Genomic DNA, 24,099 nt, shown 5'->3' on the forward strand with positions numbered 1-24,099 from the left:
TATTAAGGTCAACAAAAAAAAAAATCAATGAATTCTCTCCAGACCCCTACAAAGTCAATAAATCTTCTCCACAAAAAGAGATTTCTGTGGGGGTTGTCTCTTGCACAACTCAATATTAGCTCCACTAAGGCTTCACTTTGTTGTCCCAATTTAGATTTTTTGACTCTAGCAATAGTAACCGCTAACCATAAATGTCTGTAAATTTCTATAATCTGTAACAACACTGACCTGGCCCAGCAGCTCAGGCAGACCCAGCACCTGTCCTGTGAACACTCCCAGGCAGATCAGGATGGAGTTGAACTGGCCAATGGACCCTCTGATGTGTCTTGGGGAAATTTCTCCCAGGTACATGGGGAGGGCACTGAGAGCTATACCTACCAGGAATAAAACAAGACATTAAAATCGTGCAAATGCAGGAGTTAAAGCACAGAAAAACCACAAGCCTAACACCTACACTGATAGTATTCAACCTCCAGCAACATTTGACAAACACTAAACTGCCAAGAAATGTGGGGCATCACTATGGATACTTATACAGATGACCTGTGCAATGGAAAATGTCAACATTAATAATGAAAGTGTAAGCAAGTGACTGTGCTCTGCTGTGAATGTGTGTATGCGTCACTGATTGCAATGGGGTATATTCAGAGTTAAGCACATGTAATGAGGGGTATTACCAAAACCGAGTTATATTTCAGTATTAAGACGTCAAACTTGCCTGAAAGTTCAGGCTCCACTTTTTTCTACAAATAAACACAACTTTTGTGATAATCAACTTAGAAAATAAGTATTTTTCTTGCATTTCTGTTTAATTTTAAGTTAAGCTACTGTCTGACAGTTTAACTACAGTTTCATCTCCCTTAAATGTGTGTCTGCAGGCAACATAACCCACAAATGACAGGGATGAATAAGCACTGATATTGTGCTCTTCCTCTATGATTGTAGATGTGCAGCCAGAAGAGAAAGTGACACCTGCAATCAAAGTCGTGTTGTTTACTGATCATCAGTGCATTCAGGTCTGACAACTAAGTGATCCTTGATCTCTGCCGATTCTATATATATACATATATATATATATAAATATTAATGTTATTTTCATGTTAGCTTAACAAACCACTTTTGAAATTGAGCTGCAAATGTTTCGATCTCATTTGAAGCTGCAGATAAGATATGAGCATTTTTTGAAAAGTTGAATCTTTCTCTGGGGTGGTGTTCAGCAACTCAGGTAAATGTGTGTTTATTTGTTTGAAGGCTGCTTGGGCTGTTTAGCTGTGATCAAAGTGTAGACTGTTAAAATGGTAAAATGGTGATGTCATTGTTGTGATAAATATGGTTTTTAAGCCAAATTACCTTCATGTCTAAGGTTTGGAAACTTTAATACGGGGCAACGTTAAAGGACCCACATCTCACATGTTTGAATAGAGGCTTTTGAGACAATCTCAAGTCTGTACAGCTTTTGATCAAACTTTGAGCTGTGAGTAGATAAACTCTTACCAGAGTCAACCCCCATTATGAGTCGGCCAATGATGAGCATCTCAAAAGATTTTGCCTTCTCACCCAGGGACAGCAGCAGTGCAGCTATTACAGCGAAGCTGTTATTCGCCAGCAAGGTTCCCTTTCTACAGTCAAAAAGAAAAAATGGTTGGAAAATGCTGTAAGAGAAGAGAACGTCTACTATATTAGCACAGGTTAAAATCATCCTACACAAATATAATACAAGTTCTAATCCATTTCAACTAGATGTTTTGAAGCAAAACTAGCAGAGATGAGAGTGGTCATAAGGGCTTTAATGTAGAACAATAACCAAGAGTGGCATTCATGGCTTCAAGAGGATAAAGAAATGGATGGACTGAGTGTGTATTCTGAGGAAAAGTACAAATCCACAAAGGAATGCAGCCCATTAACATGGTTCCTTCAGAGAACCTGAAGGGCAGGACTGAATCTGGGCCTTCGCTTCTCATATGAGACTAAAACTAATGGTGCGTGTTCAGGCAGCCCTCGTGTGCACATAACATCAAACATTTCTAAATCTATTAATAGGATGTTGCCCTGAAACAGGCAGCAAAGTGTAAATACCACTGGGAAACTGACACAAATTCCATGGTTACAGAACAATTCATCACATTTCATATGAGAACATCAAGAACAACCTGCAAATTATGTACCAGGTTGATAGTAAATACAGTATATCAGTTTAAGTTCAATATCCATGAACACCCTGTGCTTCACATCAGCAACCAACTGTGGTGTTTTTGTGCCTGGCTTTCAGATTTAACTTTGCTTTTTCATTGGCCTTATTTGACTTCTGACTACAAAGCTACAATATGATACCAGGCAAGTATTCAAGACCCCACTTACGCCTTCAAAACAAGGCCTTATTTGCCCCTTGAAACCTCACAAAGGTCCATAGTGTTTGTTGACTGAAGATCTGTTCAGATCGCTTCCAACAAAAGACCTGTAGCTTTCGAACTGCATTGCACCCAGTGAAAGTATTTGATGATGGATATGATTCATTTATTGTCAAAGTGTTGGACTGAGTAGTGGAGACCAAATCCAACTCTCTCCTGTATCAATGAGATGGAAATTGATGAGGCTTGAGGATTGTTAGGAGGCTACAACAAGAAGGATCAATTTAAGGAAATCCTCGTGTTTGCTAAGATGATTGGTCTGTTGGTGATTAAAAGTAAAAATTTGTTTTATTATCTAATGTCAAAGGTTGATGGAAAATGGGCTTTTTCCAGTTGATTTTGGTTTGGTTTGGTTTTTAACAGCAGTTTTGTCTTATCGTTCCGCGCGTCTGACACTGAGGTCTCCTCCTACACACTTGAGAGTGTCTCAAGAGCAGACTAGGTTTGAACTGAGTTGAAGGCTCCCTCACTCAACCCTGTCAAAGGAAGCACTTCAATGTATTTCAGATCCACTCACTGACACCACAGCAGTAGCACCATAATCTCAATTGTTTGCTTTATTAGAAAGACAAATGTGTTTTCTCTTTACTGTGTATAAATCTAACTAAGCTCTAACTTACTGGGTGGGGTGGGGGTTTAACCACTTTGACCTTTATACAAAATCTATATCATAAAGAATGTATCTGTGTTGAAATATTCAGACTTCAAGAATTAAAAAAAAAAAAAAGCATTTCCCTTAGCTTCACTGGCAAAACTTTTAATGAACCACTTGGTCACTCTTTGAAGTACTGCTCTTTTAGATTGCTCCATGTGCCCTCATCTGCTGATATATATTCAACTCTTCTCCCTGACATCTGAATTTCAACCTTTCCAAGACATTGTGCTAAAGTAGCAGATGGCCCACAGATGTCGAGCAGAGAATATGGAGGGAGAATGAATAATTTAATTTAAGTTTCGGCCTAATCAACATAGTGGGGATCGCCACCTGAGAAATCCAAGGTGAATCTTAAGGGCATCTTAATTTTCTCAAATGACTCAGAATGAGAGCGTCATAAGTCTTTCCCTGCTCCGAGACCGACATCCTCATCATTAATGGATAATGGATTCGTTTGAACGTATATTATTTCAGAGCACTGACGTCCGTGTGTCAGAGTGTGTCCTGGGGGGGGGGGGCATACAGCTCTGCAGTCGTTCACCAGGGCAGTGAAACAACAAAGCTAGGCTGAAACCTGACAAAACTCATCACACTGGCTGCCAGACTGGATCTCACAGTGCACAATAAGTTGTCAAACCACTGTCACTCAGTCTGAAGCAAACTATCCTAAACATTTATATAGGCAACGTATGGATGGCTGTAACTTTTTTATATCAAAAACAGAAATAATTCCAGGGCCATTTTTATAAAAAATACAAAGCAACATGATAGCTCTCTTTATTTGTGGTAAGTAGGAGATAAAAGCCACAGTAAGACAGCTCAGTATTTATGTCAACATTCATTACTGCCAGCACTTTATAGGACCAGCTGTCTCATTCACCAAGCATTCAAGTGAGATGAGGGGTTGGATGGGAAAACAACTAATGAGTGTCACACTGGGTCCACTACAGCAGCTGGAAAGACAAGTGAAGGGTAGTTCTAGTTCTTCATACATAATGAGCACAATACGCTAACTGATCCTGAGTGTCTGTAAGTGCAAACTATGGGGAAAACATCAGCGCAGACAGAGGTACAAATAAACTCTGCTTCAGTTTTCCTCTGCGGTGGATTTGGTGAGTCATGACTGAGCACATACGGAAATGGTTCTTTAAGTTCCTCTCTAGGCATGTTGTAAACTATATAAAAATACTCTCTGATTCATATTTTGTTTAACATGGTTTTCCCACACAAAAAAGGTGGAAAAAAAACTGTAACTGTATCTACGCTTACTTACTCATTTTGGATCAGGCCTAATGCCCCGCCTACCACCACCACTTGCGCTAGGTTTACTGGTGAAACAGCAGTGTGGTTAGTGGAGGAAACATCGAAGAGACTCAGCCACATGTTTGAGCCTCATTCAGACCCAGATTCAGGAGTTTCTTGAGGAGTCTGTTGTGCACCAAAATCTGCACATAGAAGACTTATCAGAACAGTAAGCGTAGTTATTTGTTTATGTTGTTTGTACGCTTGTAACTGGCAGTGGCTGACACAGTGTTAGCCATTGTGCTTATGTAATCTCTTGCTCTCTGTAGTGGCAAGGTTTCGGGTGTATCCCCCCTGTACCATGAATACTAGCACAAAAATAATGTTGAGTCGGGCAGTTGAATCAACACCTGCCTGACAGTCTCATCTAATACCAAACAGAGGCAGTGTATTATGTGTTACAGGGATGTCGTATTAAACCCAATTACAGAATCCCTTGAGAAAAGTCATTGTGGCTTTTCTTGTTCTGTGTAATGGCAAGTTCCCATGTACATTGTGAATTCCTCCATTTCCTGCAATGAGGTGACAGTGGCAGACAGTGATTTAAAGGGTTTGGAGGAAGGAGAAAGACTGTATAAGGTTTAGAGGGTAATAAAAGAAAGTGAGAACCAAGAGCCAGACAAAGAAAAAGGAGAAGAAAGCTCCAAAAGTGGGAGCATTGTACTTTCAGCCAGGCAGTAAAAAGATGTGTCATATATAGTATGTCATATCCTGGGATGTTTGAACCAAGCCAGAAAAGGTGGAGGAGCAAAAAGGAAAAATTGCAGTCCTTCCTCTTATTTAATAAGTCTAGACAAGCCAGACCATGAGGGCCAATTTGGCCCATGGACCCCTATTTGCCGACTCCGGCTTTAGAGTGAATACTAAATAAAGTAATCGATAACTTCATAATGTACACCTCAAGATGAACCGTGATCATTTTTTTTAAATGTCGCACTTCCAGATCATTTTAAAATGTAAAATTGTTTCTGCCGCCAAATCAAGAGATGAAAATTATTGATTGATAAATATAATTCATCATTTTCTGGTCAAAGACTTTCATGCTGTTTGTTATAGATATTTCTTTCTGTATTCTGATCTCACTTACAATGAAAGTAAAGTGATTATATTGTCTTTTCTTAATCCTCTTTGTTTCTCATCACTGTGTTTTAGCTGCAGTACTTTGGCCCATGTCAGAATGCTGTAGAATGATGACTCAGTTTCTCGTAGAAAGGTCCTTTATTCCTACACATTTGGATCCAACCCTGTGAACTGAAGCTGAGCCATAGCAGCATCACCATTGTTATGTGCACCGGCTAAAAGTGAGTCAGCTTCGTTTAATCTGAAAGCCTGTGTGAAGCCCAAAGTTTTCTGGCCGAATCCACCATTCTTAATTCATCCTATCGGTCCAGGACCGCTACACTGCCGTGATACATGTTATTATTATGACCACATGTGAGGCAACTCACCTTCCAAGTACTCTGATGATAAAGGAGACGGACAGTGCTCCGAGAAGGCCTCCAATAGCAAATATGGACACTGTGATGGACCAGAGGAGGGTGGCTGTCTCTGCTCCGATGGGCTCCCCATATCTCTCAATCCATGTCTTATTGTAGAAAGCTTTAATGTACTGCAATACAAGAGAGGCATGGGGGACAGGCACGTTTCAAATGTATCATATTTTTGAGAGTTAAACACTTACATGTTTTGCATTTTCCGTTAAACTTTAAATTCAAATGTAAAAGTAACTATGAAAATTCAAAACCTCAAAACCTGTTATGTAAATAATAATATACTAATACATATGTATAAGTGTATCACATTTATGACCCAAACTAATCTAAATTATTTGCCTAGTTGTAGGCTAAATATTAAAAAGAAAAAAAAGTGAGGAACTCGTTTACTACAGAAATGCAGCATGATTTACCAATTTATAATGTTTGTTTTAATGTGTTAATGCACTGGGGATATACAGTAATCCCTCTGCCTGTGAAAATTTACACAGCTCAAAATGTACTCTAATGAAACAAAAACATTAAAAAAAAATTGAAATAAATCATTATCAAATCATGTTGCAGTATCATTGTTACAGTGCATTTGGAAATTTTTCAGACCTCTTCACTTTTTTTGGCCCTGATGGAAGCCTCATGTCCGTGAAAACAGCACATGAAGGATTCTCAGACTGTGAGAAACAAGAATCACTGGATTGAACCCTCGAAACCTAGATTGAACTGTTTGGCCTCAATTCTAAACATCATGTCTGAAGGAAACCAGAGATGGAAGTGAGTGACTGCATTAAGAAAATGAATTGATTGAAGCACATGCTACAATGAGTCAATGAATACAGTGTTTGAAATTACCAACAAGTGTCTCAAAGCACTCAAGCTTTGATTGAAGTGTCCTTATGGATGAGTGTGTCGGTTCAAAAGCATTCACAATAAAAGACCTTGTAGTTTTTTTTTGTTTTCTTTTTTTTAGTCTTGCATTTTTCATTTGAGACTTGCTGTCTTATCTTTGCTGGCAGCTCAGTTATGAAATGAAAATGTAAAAGTAGTGATAATAGGCTGATGCACAGTGGTGACTCTATGTTTGACATACTCCTGATAGAGCTGAAAACAGACCTGAAAGAAGTTCTGGCACTTGTAGCAAAGTAATTTTCTTTGTCTACTATGACTCAGGAGTGATACGGCTGTCCTTGAACGCAACAGGCAGAATAGTTCCGAGTGCCGAATTTCTTTTGCATCATACTGAAAAGTGAACTTTCATGTCACACTGATGTGACTACAGTGCTCTGAAAAGACCATACCTCATTCCTTTATTGGGGAGAAACAAAAGAGGGGGTCATAGGTCCCACTGGTTTCTAAAGGTTTTTCATCACCCACCCTATTCTCATTACAGCTCAGCCATCTCACACCAAGGATCTGACGTCATCACTCCCCACAAACATACACCAAGCTCATTTAGTAATATGTTCACCTAACATTTCCTCCACATCTACAAATATTCACTCATGACCTCTACTGCCATCATTTTTTCTAAACAAATAAACAATACAAAACCAGTTTACTCAGACAAATTAGGTTAAGCAGGAAATTGGTTTAAATGTACTTATATGCCCTATAGTAACCTGTAATAGATCTACTTACTTAATAATCACATTTTCTTACCCTTCCCAGGCCTTATTTTGAATGGAAGATTTAAAATGCTGAAATGAATGCAAGAAAGAAATACACTGAATTACAGTATGCATGCCTGCTTTTTGTATTTTACTGCCTTAATTGAAAGAAAAACATGTTGATTGTACAATCATTTATCTTTTTGTCTGAAGAATGGATAGCTATCTGATCCACCCGGGACGCACAAAGTGACTAGGTGTAAATGCAGTCTTTCAACACCAAGCTGTATCTCTTCTTTGTAATGATCTTTTCTTTCCATCCCACTGCACTGCTGTCACAGCGATACTTTCTCTGTATGAAGTCAGGCACATGTGAGAAAGCTGATTAGAAACCTGGTTAAGGCCAAGAAAATGGCTTTGCCAAAGAGAAGACCAGCCAGGTTAATCGGATTTCTGTAATCCCCAACCCCGATTACGGACACCAGGTTTCTCATTTGCACGACAATAGAGAAACCAGACCACTGCCCAAAACCAAGAGCAACCCATGTACTTAGTGTAACTAGTGGCACTTAATTGCTCGATGTGTAAGTGTCTGCTTTTTCTGTGATGTGGCATTTTTCTGTCAATCATTTACATCTGAGAATGGGTTGGGAGTATACAGTTAGTTCCTTAATGAACTTTACATTCTGCAGCAGTTGGCAAACATAAAAGGAAAGAGGCTCGTTGCTTTATTTTATACGAATTTTGTAAAAACGGGAGGAGTCGCGGTGGACCCCTGCAGCGGTGGAGAGGAGTCAGTGCCAGCTTAATGATCAGCTCGTGTTCCTGGGGAGCAGAAGCTATGAAGGAGGATAAACAACAAGCAACGGCTCAACATACACAAGCTGGAGAATTATCTGCATCAGCAGACGCACAGAAGGGGGAACGGGAACTTGACAGGAACTACTGCATTAATAAGAAATAACTCGCAATTCCATGGCTGTAGATTAGGGAATTCGTGAATTTTGTGCAAACAATTTGTAGAAAAGAGAAAAAACAAGCTTAAGCTTGACCATTTAAAGGGTACCATGCATGATGCTTCTTAAAACTTTATGCTTGATTGCATTCTGTGTCAAAGTTTAAGTCCTAAACTTCCTTATCCCCATGTATTGATAGCACATAGAACAAATTAATGCTGGTTTTGTGATGGTATGACCAGGTGGGATGGTGCAGTGCAAGAGTCACCTCTTTAAGCACAAATAATACCTGCCTGTTTTAGTGTCTAATAAAACCTCGTGTGAAAAGAAGATCATCAGAGTATGCAGAGCTAAGATTTTTATTAAAAACCCAACAGCGCTGGTGATTGAGGCATTAGGCAGGTTGAGCAATTACAGTTTTGTGAAGCTCTACCTGCTAATTCTGTAAGAAAGGTTGTAACTGAGAAATTTGGGGGACATTTGAGAGGTCATCCACATTCAGTGTTTAGACACAGTGATCCCCTAAACCAGTTGGGCACTGCAACAGCATGTGCAACGGAACAGAAATGATTGTGTTTTTGCTAAATTAAGAGTTGATCATTGGCCCCTTATCAGAAATAATATAAGAAAAGGGACATTCTTAGTGATGATGCTGAGGACATATAGCACTGAGGTGCTACTCATGTATTGGTTCTTTATGATTGTGATTGTGATTCTTAATAGATGGCAACTTTTATGAATATGTCATTCACCTGGTGCTGGTGATGGGTTGAGGACAAATAGTATATGATGGGCTGTACAGTAATGAGAGAATGTGTGGTTCTCTCCTCCTCACTGTAAATAGTGGCACAGCATTGGAGCAAATCAGTCCTGATCCTGGAGATCTCACAATTACCAATTAGACTCACAGGTCAGAGACGCCAGGTTTCCTCTCTTTCCCTTTCATCAATGCCTTTCCCACCGAATTCCCCTCAGCAATTATGACTAACAATGTGTTGTCTAGTTTGCTCAACTCATACACACGAGCCCTGATCAAAAGAATTGTTCTCTCACAGTTCAAGTGAAGGAACTGTAAAGTTTTTTTTCTTTTTTTTGCATCAGTGTGTCTAATCCAGCACATGAAGGCAGCTGACATGATAACAAGTTGTAAGCCAAGGATGTTTCACACATAATCCCCTCTCAGTGCAGCAGATGATGTTACTGTGAGAACAAGCAACAAATAGAGTGTGGCAATAGCTCAAACATGACATGACACCGTTTCTACCTCAGTGAATCAGTAAATTGTTCCAGTGTCACATATTTAGGAAGAATCATACATTGACTTTTTCCCTGAAAACCTATTGTCCGTCATTTGAGGCTGTGAGAGCCTAACACTGTGACCTCCCTACCATCCTTGGTCCACTCTTATTCCAGTATGAGTCAAATTGGGTTGAAAATGTGGGGACGTCCTGCAGGGGTATTCTAAGACACATACGACATAGCAATGACTCCTGTGTGAGCCTGCCCAGGAACCATTTCACTGCTTCAATCAGCTTCTTACTGTGAGTGATGAACATAAAATTTTCTGAAAGTTAGAAGAGCTTTGGTTATTTTGTAGATTTTTTCCAGATTTTTCTTGTTTTCACTGTTTGAATTGGTCGGGGTTCAGTCGGAAAAAGGTGATGCCACTCATCTCTGTGCAGCAATCAGTTCTGAGCAACATTTCAGACAAAATGTACATCATTAAAGGTTGTATAAAGGTAGATTTCCGTGCCTTTTTTGATTACAAAGCAGGTCTAGGTTCTATATTAATACTGTGAAAGTATCAAAGTGCTCAGTCCACAGATAAATGCACACAGCCTGTATTCAGAAACTGTGCCTTAAAACGAGTCTTCAGGATTTCCATAACTTTTTGCAAAGCAGTCACCGCCCTCAGCCATGCCACAAGCCCAGTGGAGAGGCTCAGACCCTCTCTTCTGATTGGCTCACTGACCTTTTGAAGCCTGGGAGACGAGATGTAAAGCTATATTAAGACGGTTTATAAAACCAAAAATATATCTTCTTATGGATTTCAGAACTTCAAATAAAAAAATAATAAAAAGTGTAAAATATGGGACCTTTAATACATTATCACACTACTAGTGATAAACAAACAAACTGTGGTATCACTCTAATACACAGTTTGCAGTTTCTGATCTCCCTGATCCATATTTATTAATTTCCTGCATCAAAGACCTCAGACATCACATCATTTTTCAGGGGCGTTTTGCTGAATGGGAAAGTAATGTGACAGTAGATGTTTTTATCTAAACTTTATCTTTGATTGTTGCACATTGAGTAATGAGGATGATACTCTAGAGAAATACTTCTGTCTAAAATGTTTGAAGAAAACTTACCCTAAACACATCACATCATAATATTTATACTTAGCATTTACTTTTTTAATTTAAAAAGACATTACTGTTTGTTTTTACACAAAATACTTTTTCATGGAAGCTGACATCTACTTTCTGTATTTCCAGCATTATCACCTTTACTTGTATTGGCAACTGCAGAGCTAAGAGTTATAATGCTTGAATACTAATTAAATGACCTGTGGGGGCATCTAATTACCTCTAAACAAACAGAGGGCCAGAATGAGAAGTGTGACCTCTGAAATTGCTGTTCCTCATCCAAAAGTGGTGTCAGGCTTTTTAAAATTGCAATTTCAGTTTCACCAGTCAAAGATGATTTTCAGACTAGACTAGTCCAAGCAATATCAAATACATATAATTGTCTTCCCGCTGAGGTCTTTCTTTTCTTTTTGCTGACAGGAAGCCTTGTATTAACAACATCCACCCAGTAAACCCACAGTCACTTTAATTACATTTACCTCCATCTGAGACTAAAGATAAGGTCACAGTAAAAAATGAGAAAGTTAATCAAACTCCAGCAGCTACAGTATTTGCACAAAAAAAAAGACTTTTGGAAGTGATTATGATGCCACTTTTGAGATTAAAAGTTCCCTTCTGTGTTTGTATGCATGTAGGATGAAAGTATTATTGAACAACAAAGTGTTAGAATTATTGATCCACGTCCAATTATAGAATATGAACAGAACTTTCTGATCTGTCTGTCAGGCTAGTTGTTCTTCTGTGTTTTTAACAATGTGGAGGGCAAACAGAAGATTGCGCAAAAACACTGTGCCCTGTCAAATAACAGATCACTTTGTGGTGTTGAATAAGGTCTGTACTGGGGTTTGGTCAAGCACCAACCTCCGGGGCTGAAAACTGAAGCCAACACTTCAGTGCTAAAAAGCAGTTCTTCGAATGGCCACTTGAGGCGTGCTCCAAAAGCAAGTTAATCCCCATAGACTCTCATGTTTTGATCTGTGTAGCTAATTTCCCCCTTCATGACAATTGTACGGGGGGTGACTTTTTACATAACCCATTTAAATTTTATTAAGGCTTAAAGTTGGGCATAATTGAGGGTGTGCCACTTTGAGTCACAGGTGGGTGAGCACATGCACGAGGTCTCGGCTCCACATGCACCCCACCTATTTGCCTATTTTTCGATTAGCCGGGAGTTAGGCAAAGTCAAGAACTGCCAATATGGCGACAGCAAAGCTGCCCACTCTGAGCTCCAAAAGCGCTCTACAGAAACCTGTGGGTGACATCAGGGAGGCTACGTCCATCTTTATTTACAGTCTATGGTTTTAACACAACTATGACATTGCCTACAAACTCTGACTGTGGTCCTTTTGGATAATCAGTTGAATATGGGGGATGAATCAGTCTCTGTCAGCACTGAATTCTCATTCATTCAAGCATAATTTTATTTAAACCTGCTTCTGAAACACCATCTAAGTGACTGTTTATTGATTTCTTGTAGTGCTAACCAGCAAAATGTGGGAAATCAGTGGTAGTTCCCCACAAGAAGCCTCACGGGACAGCCCAACAGTGTGACTCACCAGAGCAGGAGCGTTGACCACAGAGAGGTTGTAGCCGTAAAGGAAAGATGACCCCAGGGAGCCGAAGAAGGCTGCACTCAACAGACAGGCTGTGACTGGCTGCTATTGAGAGAGAACAGAACACACAGGTTCATACCGGTCACACAAACAGAGATATGTTAGAAGCCTTGTCAGCGGCAGTCATATTACTGTTGATCAACATCAAGGTCAGACCAAAACCGAGGGAATTCAGCAGAGGACGTTTCATATAGGTCCAGGAATCTAGGCCAGGAAACTGGGTTATTCCCTTCCCTTTGCCCCTTTGTCTATCACTACTTAAACAGCAAATATTGACAAGACAACTGAAAGTTTATGATGGCGTGTGCTTGCTCTGTTTGACATGTGGGGAGAGCAGGAGCAAAGACAGACCAAAGGTGGAAAATGATAAAGGCAACTCTTACACAAGGTCTTGTAGTAGAGCATGAACAGTGTACTATAAATGTACAGTATACTAAGTGCCATTAAAATTTGTATGCTACTAAGGAAACAGGTTATTTCAAAAGAGTGAATGGAATTGCAAACACTTAGGTCTATTATTAGATTAAAGGGATGCTGTGAATAGGTAGCTCAGGTACTAAAATAAATCATAACAAGACTAAAACGCCAAACCTCAGTAGCAGTTAATTAAGCCCCATAATACATAAGAGCAATGCAGAACAAAAAGCTTTCAATACTTTGATTTATGATAAAATAGCTGAAAAACTAATGACATTCCCATCAGCCTCTATGTATTGTACTATGTATTTTGTGTTTGTTAGTTCATGTTAGCGTTAACTAACACGCAAAACTAAGATGGTAAACATTCCACCCATTTAAAATCAGTATTTTATCATTGTCATTGTGAGCATTTTACCATGATGACGTTAGCATTTAGCTCAAACCACCACTGTAACTAAGTACAGCCTCAAGAGATGCGAGCATGGCTGTAGAGTCTATTTTGTTTTATCTGAATCATGATAAAAATTCAAAATGATGATTGATCGTGCTCCCATAACTTGTAAATATTATATCAATATCTTGTACAAAGTGATGAGGTTGTATTTCAAAGGGGATTTGCAGTATCTGGACTGCAATGATAAACCACCTACTTGAAACTGATTTGGGCCAAGTCTAGAAGCAATTAACGCTCATACACTGCTAAGTGAAGAAACAAATAACTTTTGTATGCACAGCATCAAGCTAAACCTTACACCAACAGACCACAGGTCAGAGCAATGACCTGAAGGCATGGCTACTTGATCCAGACATAACAGGGTTAGTGTTAGAAGTAGGGGAGAAAGGATGGTGGACTGGAGTTAAGGCTACAGGAAAAGGTGAAGGCATTGTTAAGGCTTGGAGCTCATAATGTTGAGCTGCTAAAATGTAGTGAAGTGAAGCACAATAAGGTACGGTTCATTCAAAGTGTCACCCTCTCCACCAAAATTTGTGATCATTTGATGCTAAGCAGATCTGAATGTAAAGCTGGAAAAACATGGCTAAAAACATGGTAAGCTGTTGTATCAGTGTGCATGTATTTATTTTTAACAGTTCGTAAAGTTGGAAGCAACCCACTAAAAGTAAGCGCCTAGGAAGTAGGGCTATGTGGGAGTTGTGGTAATTCTGCCCATATATATTTATTTCATGCCAATAGCTCACTGATAATAATAGGCTTGTACTATGTGTCCCAGTAGAGCTCTGCCCCAGTAAAGTCCTTCTTTGTCATTCGCATATGTTACCATATAAACAGGCTTACGCAGCAGCATCTCCTTTACCACACTTGTTCTGCATTATAATGGACTCCCAATACTCCATTCAAGCATGATCTTACAGAAGTTAGACGAAGACATGATCGTGTGCATCAGGTGGCTAGAACGAAACATAAATAAATAAATGCAGAGGCATTTTTGCTCTGCAGGACCCAGCCCTTCATAGATATGGGTTGATAGATAACAGCCACTTCACTTCACCTCACTTCACAATGCATTTGTATGGTACGACAGCATCAATTTTTTGCCTGTTTAAGCTATAGCATCAGAAGAGCAGCCAGGGAACCTTTCCTGTCTTTTGAAGGACACGTGGTAAAAACACAACAACACTGATGTGGAACTCTGTACAAACTGACAGCTTAACAAAGTACACTGTAGAGGCGGCACATAGTACAATAACAATAAGACAGTAAGAGCTGACTTTAAATTAGACACTATACGACTCCTGTTAATAATTTGATTCATTCACACAATACTCTTCCTGGCCTCTAACCTAAATATTATTTAATCCATAATGACGGACATACACTGTCCATTGGTGACATTTTGAGACTATAAAGAGAACATTTTTAATTTCCTGTTTGGTTTTTGTACAATTTGACTAAAATTATATCATATGTGCAGTTTAGCTTAATAATTCACATGTACAGGACAAAGAGTTGTCAAAATACATATTTTGTTCCCTTTAAAGTTTATGAATCCATGCACATGGACTGCTTCACCAATGTGCTCTCCCACATGCTCTGTCGTTTTGCAATCTCTGCACACAGTTAAGAAATCCATGCACATGGATCACCATGTTTTTTTTTTCTCATAGCATGTGACCCTTGGTCATCTCCATACCAGTTAAGAGGTTTAAGATTTAAGAAGGAAAAAGTCACTTTCTTGACACTAAAAGAAAAGGATGAAATAGTTTCTTTTGTTTCAATTAGTGGCGCCAAATGGATATGACACACGGGTTGTGGTCAGGGTTGCTATGCCTTCTATAAATGCTTTATTACTACCTGAACAAATTATACATATTCTCAAGTTTAGAAAGAGGTAATTAAATAAGAGCTTAAATTCTCCTCTTAAATTCTCAAATCTCAGTAAATAATTTGTTGAAAGCAACCAGCTGCACAAATAGATACTGTTTTATGACTAATAATGATGCTGTGAATTATTCTACCAATGTCAATTACAAACTGAGACAACTTTGATTATCCATAGTTATAGTAATTATAGTAAAATATGTACATAAATGTGATTTCAACGCTCACAATAAAAATTGTATTTTCTTTTACTTTACCTCAAGCAGCACTTGATAAACTACATTTTATACATTTTATACAACTGTGTTTTACTGTCCCATTTATCTTCCTATGGCTATTTGCTGTATGTCTTCATGGATTGGATTTTTTCAAACCATTTTCCTTGTAAGACATCTCATTTTCTTTGAGTTTATAGGGAAACTAGAAGACAAATGTCTGCTGCATACAGTGGTTAGCCGATGAGATATAAAAATACGATCAGATTTTAGACAAGCTCTCATTTTTATATAGGCAAAATTGAAAAAAATAAGGAAATGTTGTGTAGGGAAAATGTAAAATAGATACATAATTTATGTTTAATTTATGTTTAGCTTAAATAAAGAAAACAACAAAAACAAAAACAACCAGCATAAGATAGAAGGCACAACGAATCTATGTTTAATTTATTAACTGTTTGGGATGAAAAAGAAAAAGAAAATTTATGCAATCAATTTACCAGTAAATTATTTAGCTTACTATATTATTTATTCATGTCTCCACTTATACTTTTCATTTTTCAGATAACATATTTGTGACATTTGTCGCCTCCGAGTCACATTTAGAGAGAGGAAATATATTGCACATATATTTCTTACATGACACTCCTACTGATGTAGGCAAGTAGGAATACAGGTATGAATATAGGTTTATAGGCATGAATATACACCTGTTTAATAAATACATAGATTTAAATGGAAATGTTAATGTACAGTGCATTGAGAAGGTCTTCAGACCCCCTCATTTTTTTCACATTTTGTTATGTTGCAGCCTTATGCTAAAATAAAAAACAAAACAACAAAACAAACTTCCCCCCTCATCAGTCAACACTCAATACCCCATAATGACAGTGAAAGCTAAAACACGTGAAAACTGAATTTTACAAATCTTTGCAAATAAATGTGTAAATGTATTAAGTGTGGTTATTACAAACGTTTTCCTTTTACATTTAGGAATTATGGTGACTACTATGCTTTTGAACCTTCAATACAGCAGAATGTGTTTGTAGCCTTCGCCTGAACACAATCCTGTCTCTGGTGTAGAAACATCTCAAAGATGATCAAGAGAAATGGGAGGAACCTCAGCTAAATTTCAAGTGCCACAGCAAAGGGTCTGAATACTTATGTCAAAAAAATTCAGTTTTCACTTTGACATACTGAGTGTAGATTGATGAGGGATTTTTTATCTTAGTATAAGACTGCAACAATATAAAATGCCCCTCTAGGCCTCCGCATCTCACATGTCACTATAAACAAAGAGTAAAAATAACTACAAAAGCAAAAATCAAGTTTCACTGAGGTCTTTTACAGTTTTGTTCCTTATTAGTTTTATTTCTTTATACTTCTTGAATCCAAATTTGATGTGATTTTAGCACAGATTCAAACAGCTGAGAGGGCCTCTGTTTCAGCACCAGGTCAGAGCAGCAGCAGGACTTAATAGAGCAAAGAAATCTGCAGTGAAAGTGCAGTGTCGTCACAAATACATCCTGTCTATATAGTACTATCATCTGATCAGGTTAATCTATGACATAAGAGGCAAATAACAATGACATGTCAGACAGTTGTGACTTACATAGTCAAACTGATCACATTTTTACACATCACAAAAGCTATTGTCATTTGTTCAACTGAAAAGACGGATGGCTGTTGTGTTGTCAGTGACTCCATCAAACTAACCTTTTTCTTCCCAGAGTCGGTCATCTTGTTGTCAACCGGACTGTCCTTCTGTGGTTTGTCCATCTTAAAGTTTCAGCAACCTTAAATGAGAAGATCATTATAGAAATCTAGTTCATACAGAATACCCATAGTATACCATGACACATTTCACAACAATAAGAGGGAAGTGAAAACTACTGCGTGAATCATCTGCTGAAAAGGAAACGACAGTGCCTCTCGGTGCTGGCATGCAATAGGCACACTAGCACAAGTAAAGACAGGATTACAGGGGGTCACAAGTTTAGGAAGTAAAAAAAGTACACTTCAAGTGCCAAAAGCAACACAGTCAAATCAGTTTGCAAACATGCACAATCTTTTAAGTGAAGTCTTACCAGCAGTATCTTTACTACACTTTGAAATATTGCATTTTTAAACAGTTTTTCAACAACAGAAACAAACACAATGATCTGGATTTGTACTGCACCACAGTATAGGAATCCACCATGGTGGCCAAGTGTAAAAGCAAATATAGCAAAGAAAAGACTACCACCTAGTGGTTATGAGAACAGTAACACTCAAAAACACTGGACTGGAGAAAAACTGTCGGAAACTGAAAGAATACTGGGTGTCTCAAAACAATTGTGAATGTATACCATAGGCAGAGCTTCTACCAAACACAGCTGGTGCAGGGCATTGAACTGTCACATGTATATCAAGCTACAAGTCAATTCTTAACACCCATACTTTTTATATGTTGGTTTTGGCTTTGATTGTAAACAAACAAGACAAGATCCAGAAGTAAGAATTTTCCATAGAACTGATAGGAGTCAGTGTCTCCTACTGCAGTACTGCTGATTCCCTCTCCTACCACACACATAATTACATTTAACAGCATTCAGTCTGCTTGCAATTTGTAAATGAGTCTCTTGACTGGATGACTCGAATGAAAACCAGCAGGACACCAGGAGTCCCGCCAAGCAGGATTAAAAATCACAGCTGTGGAGTGAATTCATAATAAGACACGAGACAGATCAAAAAGTTCTATTCTAACCCTCCCTTTCTTCAATTATTTGATAAAACCACTACTTTTGTTTTAAGTTAGTAACTCACTAATCTGGATGCTCAAGTTGTTAAAGTGCTAAATGCCATTTACTTTAATTCCGGTCCATATTTGACTATTTTTATTTTCATGGTGTATATTGAGGGCATTATGGGTTTATATCAGCCTACACTTCTGTAAAACCACAGTTTCAGTACTTTAAAAACACAAAAAAACTATTTAAAAAAAGCTAATCACAAGCTGATAGCCAAATAGTAAAGGCACATACCACATGAGCTCATATACCCTGAGCAGCGAGTCCCCGGTTCCACTCCCAGCCAGCCAGACCATTTGCTGCATGTCCCTTCTTTTCTCTGTCTGTTTCTACTGGTCCAATCAAATAAAGACCTAATCTGGCCAAAAATACTAATCACTATTACAGCTCTATGGACAAATTTAATATTTAAATAATTTAATAGCATGAAAGTTCATCCTTAACTTTGAAAACTCAAATCACTACAGAGAGAACTCTCTGGCTCCAATTCTTTAAATCTGTTTTTAGTAATATTTAAGATTGTATATACACCTGCACCACACACACTGGTGCAATAAAAATCCAATACTCTAACTATTTTATGAGGAATGAGACTAAATACATGATTAGCCTAAAAAAATTGGTTGTGCTTCAAAGTCACTGTATTTGTATTCACTACCTGCAGCAGAAAAAAAAAGATGCTGATTCATGTCAGAGGAGTGAGCTGCACTGAGCTTGTTTGTCTAACATGCAGAGCTGAGTTCACTGATTGTCAGGAAGCCTGGATATTGACTTTAGGATACCCCCCTCTCATGTCTGTGATCAGACCATGACCCTAATGTAGCTTTAAAGATAACCTCTATATGCAAAGGTTTCGGAGTCCCCAGCCTCACACTGGGAATACACACAGTGTGACTTGTTTACTGTGCCAGACACTCTGAGGCTGGAGCAGAGAAACAAATACACAGAAACAAATTGATCTAAAGGCTATTTCCAAGTCATTTGTGGGTTGAGCTCAACAAATTATTGAATAATTGAATAATTTATTCCTCTCCGTGTAATTTATCATTCCGACAATAGTGAGTGTAGGACTCTGCACAACATAACTCTCAAATACTGTATCACTTCAGTATTTAGTCACCTCCTTAAAGGAATATGTCCTTGAAACATCTACCGTATCTAGCTTTTAAAAGCTGGCTTTGAAAAATCTGAAGCATGCTCTTTAGGGAGAGTTTAGTCTCCTTGGAGTCACAGCAAAAACAAAGCATCAAAATGTCTCAAACCAGCGCTGCAGAATAACCCAACTGTCCACATTTAAACTTTTTAAAGCCTCTTTAAGACTCAAGTTCAAGTTGTGCTTCAACAGCACAACCCATGGGATTTCCATGTCAACAGCATGGGTCATCCCACCAATAAAACACCAAACACAAGACGGAAAATATCCATCACTCACTAAAAGTGATTTACAGATCTATCAAGACAACACAAAATGCATCAATACAACACTAGACACCAACTAAATCTTAGTTATTGCTCCTGTCTGATGATGGAGGCTGGTTACTTTAAAATGATTACCAAAAATTACATTTTTCCAACTATAACTCAAATCCTTCTTGTATGTAAACATACAAGGACTGAGACAAATGGTTGAAGTCATTATGATGATTTGATCATGGTTATTTTCTGATAATGTTATAGATCATGATATAAATATAAAATCACATACACAGTCAAATAATCAAACTGATGTCCAAAGCAGTTCACTGCAGTCAGCAGCTTTGCACTGCAAGAGATCAAACTCTTCTGCAATGCATGTTGATTAATTACTGGACAATCGAAACTTGTAAAATCATAAAATCATATAACATGATGATACAATATAATCCCACTATGATATGAAAATATTAACCAGCCCCACGATATACTGTACCTCAGCTTTATGCTACCACAAATATCACACATGGTTGTAGGTACTAATTATAATGATTAACATTGATGAGCCATATATCACCTTATTACTGTATCTACTTCTCTCTAGTATTATCCTAAAGGTAAACAACATCCACTCATCCCATAGTTACACAATGCAGTCGTGTTGACAGTTAATTCACCATTATGCTCCACTAACTCACACGAAATACATTTAAAAATGTTTTAAACAATCTTGCAAACAGCTTTCCATTACAACAGTCGAAAGAGGAAGAAGTGTCTGCACACCTTTAACAGCCAAGATATTTGCTTGGTACAATTCCAGCAAACCATGGAACAGAGGAGGAAGTTAAAAATAAAAGCCAAAATCTCCTCTGTCCACATTGTTTCCCAGACTGAGTGAGAAGTATCACTGCAGGGATACTCACCCACGCGCAGGCTGTGTATCCAGTGCTTACAGGAACGCTACTGACCCAGCGCTACCTAGACTTGACTGTCATTGTGACACTGACAAATGATTAACTTTGATGAGTCCATCCCTCCTGCTCCCCATTTCTCTTTTTAATGTGATCATGCCAAACTGATGTCAGCTGCACTTTGTAGAGTGCAGCTAAATAAAAAACTGCACATGTGGGAAAAAAAACAACTACACGTGTATCAGCTGATAGCTCTGCTGAGAAAAACAAGGCGACACTTTAAGAGGCACCTTAGCAGCCATAATCACCATTTTATTTAACATCAGCAGTTACACTAATGAGGGCGTTATGGCAGCAGTTAATCAAATTAATTTGCGAAAACGCACTTGTCCTCACAGAGCATAGGGACGGTTGTAATATAAAAAGTAGGCCACTGATTTGTCTTCATTAACATTTATTCAGGAAATGGTGCACAGTCCAATCAGATTTTAAAGGGTGAACCTACTCACTCTAAGACAAGCTGTGAATGTCTCTATGCAAAGATTCCTCCAGTGGTTTAACCTGTCATCATGCTGCAGTGATGTACAGGTGTACTCTAGGAGCCTCTGATATCGCTGTTGAGTGTGGTCACAGGTGCAATAAAGCACACTTCTCAACCACACCCAAGTGTTTCACTGGGTTATCGCACCAGAGGGGGCAGTTAAACATGAAACACCGAACGTAAGCATGGGGCCCACAGACAATTTTGCTTATTGACAACTGCAATAAAGTTGATTCAAACAAGACAATCGCATCCCCAACATTAACAAAAGGAGAGAAAGACAGCATTACTCTGTCTAATCCTACTAAGAATTGTTTGCTCTGCCATGAAGTTTCAGTCTGTCATGGCTTACTATAAAAATAAATATAGTTTTTATTCTATTTTATTTCCACTCAAAAGTGAATAGCCTGTTACTTACCTTGAATTGTTTGTAAGGAATTCATCATGTCACTGAGGAGCTGATATTGTTCAGCTAATAAATCACTAATGTACAGATACAGATGTTGGTAGAAAATGTCTTTTTTTTCATAAAACTAATGAAGCGTGCCCATTCATCTTATCTATGCCCCATTGTTCTGCTGCCTTCCTTGACCCAGTGTGAGCATGAGGACCACCGCACTTCATCAACATACCGGCCAAAGTCCGGGAACACCACTCCAGATCAGACCGTCTTTAGATCAGAGTAACAACAGAACCGATCTCTGTTACGCCAGCTGCGGAGCTAAGATACACACCCCAGCCGAAGTTATCCCACAGAAACATGTTCGATTTCCTCTTAAATGGAGCGACAACGCCAATCTAGAAAACAAGAACAACTTCTGCTACTGGTGGAGTCATCACAGACACATTACAGCGTGTTACACAAAAGCTTCTCTTCAATCCCCCCCCCTTAAAAACCCCTGTCCTCAGGAAGCTTTTTCTCTGATCAATGGCTGCCTTATTCCCCCTTGGCTTCACATTAATTATATTGTTGAAACTACTGCCTGACAGCTATATTACAAACATGTGAGCTGCATATCTGGTTGAAAGAGCACCCATAGTATCATAAACACAGGCCAAAAACATGACATAGTTTCAGTTTGATTGCAGCAGCACATTGTGCAACTCTTGAGTGTATACGGCTTGCCTTTGTGAACTGTGCTGAAGAAGCATTTGAGTCAGAACAGAGACACCATGGGAAAAAGATATGGCCAAGTAATGAAACTCGGGCTTGCAAGCTGAACACCCCCTTTGGGACATTGTTTCTCAGCCCTGGAGTCTAGGTAACAGAAGTGTTAGGTTTCCAGGGCTCTGGATAGACCTCTAAGAGGGAAAAGAATCCATGGGTAGACTGTGTCAAACCAAAGCAGTAGATGACAAAATAATGTTTTTTCGTATATTTCCAAAATACTGTACATTTTGAACACGTTCATGCAATATAATTTTATATAGCACACACAGTTATTACATGTCTCTGTTCAAATGTGTGTATATATATATATATATACATATACATACAAATAAAATTGAACACAAAGAGATGCAAAACCATCCTAAAGAGAGGCAAAACAACTATGACGAGATGCAAAACCACCACAGGAGAATCACAGAGAGAGAGATGAAAAGCAACTACAAAGAAAGGATGTAAATTGACCACAAAGGGGCACAAAATGGCCATAAAAGAGGCAGAGTCATGTGTTGTCATTTTGTCTCTCTGACATGTGGAGGGGGGGGGTCCATATTCTCATAATCCGTCCATGCACACAACACTGTCTACTCCGTACATAAGGTACTGCCCTAGTGCAATGTGTTATAATGCACAGGGATAAATAGACAATTAAAGCCACTCTGATGTTGACTCTGCCAGCATTACAAGGTCTTGTTTTATCCCGGAGATCAATGATTCCTGCCGCGGTGCATGGTTTGTAAAACTGATGTCAGCAGCTGTGTTAAACATTGACTCTCTCGCTGTGGCAGTTGCTCAGTGTCACTCAGTCGCCACAGAGAGCTATTTGTGTGTCTCTCTACAAATGTGTTATTGTGAATGAATGGAAAAATTTAAAAAAGCTACCAAATCTGTACTCAATGACAGGGTCATTCAGTCAGTGAAAATCAGAGAGAAAACTCACCAACCCTTCTCAGGACTCTCGCCATCCAAAAAGCAGGATTTTCTTCCAGATTCCACATCCAAAGCAACTGCAAGCACATAATTAAAAAGACACCATTATCACATGAGAGGTAGCTGGCAAACTCAATTTACTGAAGCTGGACGTGAACCGAAAGCGGTTGGAGCCACAGTGCAGAGTGCTGCTCAAAGAGGCCACCTTCTTTTCTGATCAGTCAATCATCTACTGTAAGTATTCAAGTCAAGTTAGATCTGACTAGACTAGTTTCAGTCAGCAGAAAAACATATTAAATGACCTAGCAAGCTTTGTTGCCCATTGAATCTTTTCTTTTCTTTTCTTTACCTTTACAGCAACAACACTTTCTGTTCAGTGGTCTAAACATGGCTGATTTTCTTACTGCAGTTTCTAAACACTAGGGTTTTTACTTCACAGTGTGGCTGCATACAACCTAATATCAAGAAACATAAATGCTACTCTCATAACCCACTTACATTTGAAAACCACATGAATGTTTATATTCCACTTACCTTTTTATCTTCACATTTATATCTTCATCCCATCACAAAGGATGCAGTGTTCCAGTCAAATTATTCTATTTTCTGCTGCATCTTCTCAGCATTGACACTTAAATTGATCTATGTGCAGTTTGCCAATAGGCTGATCATTGTTTGACTCACTAACCTGTAGTGCTAGAAGGGGAGTTTCTTTACTGTCTCTAGTAGCAAACTGTGCATAAACATTGTGACAGAAATACAACCCCTCTGGCTATTTCTTCATTTAGCTATTTGTCAGATATTTTATCCACCTTCCTCCACCCTGGAGCAGCGGGGCTGGAAGGAAACTGGACTTGAGAAAACACCTCCTTTAGTCCTTTTTTTTTTTTCTTCCTTTCTTTACTGTGTTCTGCTCTCTGAGAGTATCCTGCCATCCTAACCCTGACCCTGTTGCACATTCAAGGTTGTGTTGT

The 24,099-nt window shown here is 38.6% G+C and overlaps 1 protein-coding gene across 6 annotated transcripts in view; it reads right to left on the reverse strand.

Annotated features, from left to right (window-relative positions):
- slc2a9 (solute carrier family 2 member 9) overlaps positions 1 to 23,744 on the reverse strand; it is a 106,700-nt gene extending 82,956 nt beyond the window's left edge. Inside the window, exons 1-7 of one of the 6 annotated variants that reach the window (XM_022745196.1) lie at positions 23,660 to 23,744; positions 23,136 to 23,202; positions 17,090 to 17,169; positions 12,344 to 12,445; positions 5,814 to 5,974; positions 1,495 to 1,619; positions 229 to 374 (exon numbers count right to left, since the gene is read on the reverse strand). In XM_022745196.1, coding sequence (XP_022600917.1) covers positions 229 to 374; positions 1,495 to 1,619; positions 5,814 to 5,974; positions 12,344 to 12,445; positions 17,090 to 17,152 — 597 coding nt within the window. In that variant the 5' untranslated portion in view covers positions 17,153 to 17,169; positions 23,136 to 23,202; positions 23,660 to 23,744. Of the gene's footprint in view, positions 1 to 228; positions 375 to 1,494; positions 1,620 to 5,813; positions 5,975 to 12,343; positions 12,446 to 17,089; positions 17,170 to 20,498; positions 20,522 to 23,135; positions 23,287 to 23,659 lie in introns of those variants that run through there. The other 5 variants (XM_022745197.1, XM_022745199.1, XM_022745200.1 and 2 more) reach the window with 5 other exon arrangements.
- Positions 23,745 to 24,099: the final 355 nt, after the last annotated feature.

This window comes from Seriola dumerili, unplaced genomic scaffold, assembly GCF_002260705.1.
Source record: "Seriola dumerili isolate Sdu_G_001 unplaced genomic scaffold, Sdu_1.0 BDQW01000088.1, whole genome shotgun sequence".
In the NCBI taxonomy this organism is placed as follows: domain Eukaryota; kingdom Metazoa; phylum Chordata; class Actinopteri; order Carangiformes; family Carangidae; genus Seriola; species Seriola dumerili.